The following is a 7,111-nucleotide window of genomic DNA, read 5'->3' on the forward strand; positions in this document are numbered from 1 at the left end:
TCTCTTCTCTTCTCTTCTCTTCTCTTCTCTTCTCTTCTCTTCTCTTCCCTTCTCTCTCTCCTTTTTCTCATTTTTCTCTCCATTCCTCTCTCTTCACTTCTCCTTGACTCTTCTCATTCTCTCCTATATTTCTGTTTCTCTCTTTTCATTCATCTCTCCCTCTTTCCTCTTTCTCTGGTCCCTTCTGCTATTTCTGTATCTCTTTCCCTCTTCCTTTCTTTCTCTCTTCTCCTTTTCCACTCTTCCTCTCCCAGTCTCTCCCTCTTTTCCTCTTTCATTGTTTTCTGTGCTTTAAAGGAGCAGAGGGTGGAGGGGTGGTGGTGGATAGAGAATGCTTCCAGCAATGTCTAATCACTCTGCAGAATGCCAGAGAGTTAAAATGTCAAAACAGAAGACGAGTTTGGGGCTGATGGCAAGCATCTATCTCAGCCACCTCTCATGTTCCCCCCTTGAGTGTAACTTATACTTTACTGATTTAAATTAAATAGTAGACAGTATAACAAAAAAAGAAAAAGTTACAAGAAAATCACAGAGCCATGTCAGATGTGGTCCACCGCCTGCCTCCATCAGAAATGAGGTCGCTTGACCTTTTGTGTAACTTGAATACAGACACGTGCAAACCCCGATCCCCAAACTTTCCTCTACTTTCCTTCAGCAGATCCCAATCAGGCTGAATTTTCTCCTAAAAATGTGTCTAGTCTAGCACTGGCAACATCTGCTATTTGTCTTCTACTTAGGCATTCATCAACAGTCACCATCTGGAGCCCTGACCCATCAGGAATAAATTGGAAAATTGGTGATCAAAACAGAGGCTCTTGCATCCAGAAGCAAATGAAGGAATCAATCAATCCAGAATTTCCTGAATCCCAGAGAACTGGATTCTGTTAGACCAACCTAGCCCCAAGGGTCTCAGCAGTGATGAGGAGGGAGGGCATTCCAGGAATGGGGGACAGCTTGGGCAAATACATAGAAGTAGGAGATGGAGAGTTAAATTTAGTTAGTAGACCAGTTTGAAAGGATCTGAGAGCTGAGCAGAATTGTATTAGACTGCATAGATCCTAGGAGACTCAGCAGTGGGGATGGGAAGATGATGGACTCCTTTATCAAAAAGTGAACTCCCTCCCTGTCAGTCAAGATCTCCTAAGAGAGGTAACATGGCTGGCACCATGGAAAGAACTCTGGATTTGGAAGAAGAAGACTTGTGTTCAATTTCTGTCTCTCTTACCTACTATCTGTGTGGCTTTAGCCAAGTCATTAAACTCTTTGTCCAAGGGATTCCTGCACTAGGTGGGAGATTGGACCAAATACCCTCAAATATTGGACCAAAAATCGGGCCAAATATCCTTCTAGCTCTGAGATTTCTAGCATCGGGGCTGACTTGCTCTGTCTCAATCATGGCCTCAGGGATGATTTAGATCAATTCTTCCATTTTACAAAAGAGGAAAGTAAAGTTCAGAGAAGGGACTAGGCCCTTGCCCAAGAACACACTAGATTGAAAAGAGCCTTCTGAAGCTTCCTTTCCTTTCAATGTTGGCTGCTTTTGTTTATAATTCATTTGATGTATGTATATGGACTGCATTGCCTGCTAGGTGATAATTTGTGTCTTAGTTCTTGGCAATATCCCTGCTTCCTTCAACCAGTCCTAATATGGCATCCCCTTGAGGCCCTTCACCATTCTTATCACCATCCTTCTGGATACTCTCTAGATTATCAATTTACTTCCTAAAAAATGGTGCCCCAAGAAGAATATAACACTCCCAATATTGTTTGACAAAGGCTTGATCACAAAAGCACAATCATCCCCTTGTTCTGGGAAGTTATGCCTCTCTTAACAGGGTCTAAGATCCCACTGGCATTTTGGCTGCTCCATTGTTGACTCATACTGAGCTTGTATTCACCAATGATCCCATAGCCTCATCAGATAGACTTCTGTTGAATCATGCTTCCCCAATATTGCCCTTGTGCAGTTGATTTCTTAGACCCAAGTGTAAGACTTTACATTGATCCCTCTTAAATCCCACCTTATTAGATTCAGTCCAATGCCCTAGCCTGTAACAATCCGTTTGGATTCCAACTCTAATGTTCGGTGTGTCAGTTATGCCTCCTGGGTTTGCGTCATTTGATAAATATGCCTTCTATGCCTTTGTCCAAATCATTGAGAAAAATGTTAAAAAGTACAGAGCCAAGCACAGATTTTAAAAGTGGGAGGAGGGAAGGGAACAGGTATTTACTAAGTACCTACTATGTGCCAGGCACTAAACTAAGTGTTTTAAAGATATTATCTCATTGGATACTTACAGCAACCCTGGGAGGTAAGTGCCATTAATATGTCCATTTTACAATTGAGGAAATTGAGGCAGCTAGAGGTTAAATGACTTGCCCAGAGACCCAAAGCTAGTAAGTATCTGAGACTGAATTTGAACTCAGGTCTTCCTGATTCCTGATCCAGCACTCTATCTACCGTGCCACCAGTCTGTAAACATTTTAAAGCTTTGCCCTGATTTACTAATTTACTGGCTTTGCCAAAAAAAAAGAAACAAGGGTAGTGTGAGCCATTTTTGATAAAGCCATGCTGACTCTATGCTGTTCTTTTTGGATGTTCACTAACCCATTCTAGAGTATACTAATAATTATATTATGTAATATATTTAAATATATTTATTATTATATATTATCATATACTACATATTATGTGCTTATATAATATGTAAATTATATATTTATATATAATAACACTTTAATAACACATCCTAGAATACATGAACAAGTATATTATTTGATATATTTATTATTAGACTACATATTATATAATGTATATTATGTATTTGCATAATATGTAAATTATATATTTAATATATAATAATGCCTTAATAACCCATTCTGGAATATATTGATAATTATATTATTTAATATGCTTTAATATATTTATATTATAATGTGCTACATATTATATAATGTATATTACATACTTGTATAATGTATAAATTATATATTTAATATATGATAATACTTTTATGTCCTATTCTAGAATATACTAACAATTATATTATTTGATATATTTATTATATATTGTATATTATATGTTGTATAATATATGTTTATGTAATATAAAAATTATATATTTAATAATATTACTTTAATATCCTATTCTGGAATATACTACTAATTGTATTATTTAATATATTTTAATGTATTTATTACATGTTGTATGTTATGTGTTATATCATGTACTTTTATGTAATATATAAATTATATATTTAATAGTATCACTTTAATGTCCTATTCTAGAATATACTAATAATTATATTATTTGATATATTCATCATATGTTGTATATAAGTTTATGTAATATATATTTAATAATATCACTTCTAAATCCTATTCTAGAATGTACTACTAATTATATTATTTAATATATTTTAATTCGTTTATTACATGTTGCATATTACATGTTGTGTAATATATAAATTACATATTTAACATATAATAACAATGCTTTAATAATCCTTTCTAGAATTTTTCCAGAAAAGAAATGAAGATCCCTGACCTATGGTTTACTAACTCTGTTCTCTTCTCTTTTTTGAAAATTGGGATATCTGTTTTTCTCCAATTCTATTCTTCACAGTCTTTCAAATATAAATTCATGATGGCTCAGCTGTCCCATCTCTCAGTTATTCTAGTCCCTGAGAATCTAGTTCCTCTGGGCCAGGTGATTGGCATTCATGGAGGGCAGCTGGGTGTGTCTCACTCTCTCCTTACTTATCTTGGGTATCTACTCCCTCCTGGCCATTTTTGTTCTGACTTTTCCAGTCTAAAGGTCATTCCTCTTGGCAGAAAAATCAGAAACAAATGAACAAAGAAATGAGTAGCTCTGCTCAATGCCTCAGCAGACACAGGATTTGGAAACAAGGGGCCAACCTTTATGCCAACCTACAGCAACTCCCTTCTCACATTTCAAGAGTCACTATGGGGCTGACTCTTTCTTCTGGTCATCTGAAGAAATTTATGAAAACAGCATGAGGGCCTGCTTTGTCCTGATAAGAAGAGGCATTTGCTGAATGGGACCCTGGGGACCTGGAAGAACTCAATAAAGGTTTGTCAGAAGCTATCATTTTTCTCTCTTCCCATTGCTAGGATCCAATCCAGTTCCCTCATTGTATTCTACTGGACAAGTTACTCTCTTTGGGGTGGCTGGGATACTGCTCTTGTAGATTCTAACTGGAGTGCCTTGAAGATGTTTCTGGAAGTGTGGGAGAGGCAATGAATCTCTTACCCTCCCTCCAATTCTCTTTCTCTTTCTGTTTCTCTCTCCTTCTATGTCTTATTCTTTCTCTGTCTCTATTATTTTTCTCATTCTTTTCTTCTCTCTCTCTCTCTTTCTCTCTCTCTCCTTGCACATACACACATATGTAAAATCCAAAGCCATTTGTGAGGGGCTGAGAGAACACAATCACCTGGGGAGTCAGGACAAGCCTCATATAGGAGGTAGCATTTGTGCTGAACCTTGAAGAGAGCTGGGGAGGTGGAGGCAAACGACGACGCAGGCATGTAACTCACATAAAGGCACACAAAGGTAGGAGATGGAATATGAAGCTCCTGACAAGGCATTCGTTGCGCTAACTATTAGGCACACTTCTTTCACTAAATCAAGCAGCAGTATAATCTGGGAGAACAAAACCCAATCAACTGGAAAAGCAAAGAGTGATACTCAGTTTTCTCATTCCCTGTAAGCCGAGACAAGCTCCCTGTGTTACCTTCAGCCAGTCAAGTCAAAGCCTTGGAAAGAAACTCCAAGAGTCTGAACAACTTGGGTGAATCACTCAGAAGAAGAGAATCAGGGCCACCAAAGGCAGTACTTTGAGGGTCTCTCCAGACAGGGGTTGTCACCAGGCTTAGGGCACTCCTCAGCATCAGAGGATTGCAGACTTTTGGGCGGAAAGTGCCTTAGCCTGGCCCCCTCAGAGTGAAGACAAGAGAACTGAGACCGAAAAGGTCATGCGGGATGATGGGTTATCTGAAAGGAAACAAGGGCTATAGTCATGCGGCACAGAAGGAAGACTTGGGTTTGAATCCTGCTCTGTGGGATCTGGAACAAGTCATTTTCCATTTCCCTTCTGGCCTCATGTGTAAAATAAGGGCAACTGAACCCCATGGTTTCCAAAGGTCCTGTCTAGCTCTGAATCCATGTTCCTTTGAAATCTGCTTGTACCAGGGAGGCACAATAAAAATGTCAAGGGCTAAAATAGAATAGTTCACATTTCTACAGTTTCTTAGGAGAAATAGGATCAGAGGTGGAAAGCATCTCAGAAGTGTACATACTCCACCCACCCTCCCCCATTTCACAGATGAGGACACTGAGGCTGAGAGAGATTAAATAATTTGCCTGGGGTGATACAGTTAGGAGATGTCTGAAGTGGGATTTGGAATCCAGCTTTCCCAACTCCAAGGCTAGCACATTCTCCATTGTATCCTTCCGGTCCACGAAGCTTCAACAAAGTTCCTTCTTCACAGCCCCTTGAGGTCTAAAAACATTAGGTATCCCATTTTATAGATGAGGAAACTGAGGCTCAGAAAAAAAATGACATAATTTGCAATGGACAGAATAGGGTTAAGAGCCAGGAGCGACAAACTGAGCTTTCTGACTTGAAGTCTCTTTCTCTTACCATCTCCCCAGTAGCTGCTTTCTGCTGGTGTAGACCACCCATGGGGAGAAGTCTACTAAAAAAAGAAATTCCAAAGCAGGCCTGACTAAGTTTTAAGCGTCTTGCTGCTGCCCTGGCCGCTCCAGACTTACCCCAGTCATTGATGCTCTGCCTTGACAACCATGCATTCCTTCCTCCTCGTCGCCCATCCTCAGCCTGAGAGGACACAGGCTCCCTGAAGCCAGATTCACTCAGAGCACTCCAATCAGTTTAGTGACTCTGTCTTGAGGACACCGCCCCCACCCCCACCCCCACCCCCAGCAAACCCACCATTCTTCTGGTCGCCTATGGTACAGGAGTCTTTCCCTAACCCTCCTTACTGATTTGTCTCTTCTCCAGCCCATCAGTGAGTGGGGCAGGACCGAAGCAGTTAATAACATAATCACCAAAGAGCAAGCCCATCGCTTCATCTGTGCAGTGACTAATTTGAAATTGGCTTGGCCACAGCAGAAACAGCAGATTATAGGCCTAAAGGTTGCACGTTACCAGACTTGGCTATGACCTTCTGCATTCTGAAGTGAGAATATTTTTTAATCATTAGTAATAATAATAATAATAATAATAATAATAATAATAACCCACCCACTACAAGCAGATTGTCTAATACAGCCAAAGTAGCTGTGAGGGTGTGAGCCCCAGTGTACCCCCCCACCACACGGTGTCCCCTTCCTCCCCCCTCCCCCCCCCCCAGTCACTAGAAAGGCTTCTGGTAAACTGTCAGATTCATAACCTTTCTCAACGGATAGATATGAGTAAGGCAGCCCCTGCTGGGTGCTGTATTTGGGCTTGAGATGCTAAGAAACAGTTGGGCTTGTGAACTTGGCACTCTCTGAAGAGGAGAAATACATGCTTCTCTCTCCCACCTCGACAACCCTGCCCCCAAATGGTGCTTGGGGTGCAAATGAAGATAAGACCTGTTTGCCCTGAAGGAAGAAAATGGGGACCTTACCCTCAGACAACCTAGGAGTCCCACACAGGCTACTGGGGGAAACTCTCCCTTCTGGGGAAAAGGAAGAGAGAAAAGTTAGAGGCTGTGGGTTCTAACCCCAGTTCTGATACTTTCTTACAGTGCACCTCATGGAAGAGAAGAGGGAATTTCACAATAAACTTCTAAGTTTGGACCTTCCTTATGTGTTAAATGGGGGAAGCTAGATCAGCCCTCATTTCAACTCTGAATCTTGGAATCCTTGAGCCCTTCTGATTAACTCTTCTGTTTGAAATCTCTAGGCTAAAATTAAGGACATATCTTGCCAGCCTTCTAAAAGTATATGGCCATAAAGAAGCAAAAACCTGACTTCTGGTGGAAATTATTATTTAAAATATTGTTTTTTCATCTTCTTTTCTGTTTAAATGCCTCATAAGTCACGGGCTTCAGTGTTTTTTGTGGATATGTCCAGGTGCCCTCCCCA

At 40.2% G+C, this 7,111-nt stretch overlaps 1 protein-coding gene across 1 annotated transcript in view; it reads right to left on the reverse strand.

Annotated features, from left to right (window-relative positions):
* The window catches only part of LOC114029537 (PR domain zinc finger protein 16-like), a 113,591-nt gene extending 107,709 nt beyond the window's left edge, over nucleotides 1-5,882 (reverse strand). The window contains exon 1 of the mRNA XM_027844025.1: nucleotides 5,795-5,882. Coding sequence (XP_027699826.1) covers nucleotides 5,795-5,851 — 57 coding nt within the window. The 5' untranslated portion in view covers nucleotides 5,852-5,882. The remainder of the gene's footprint in view (nucleotides 1-5,794) is intronic.
* Between the last annotated feature and the right edge of the window lie 1,229 nt (nucleotides 5,883-7,111).

The sequence above is a fragment of the Vombatus ursinus genome, unplaced genomic scaffold, assembly GCF_900497805.2.
Source record: "Vombatus ursinus unplaced genomic scaffold, bare-nosed wombat genome assembly UNPS02014932.1, whole genome shotgun sequence".
NCBI lineage: Eukaryota > Metazoa > Chordata > Mammalia > Diprotodontia > Vombatidae > Vombatus > Vombatus ursinus.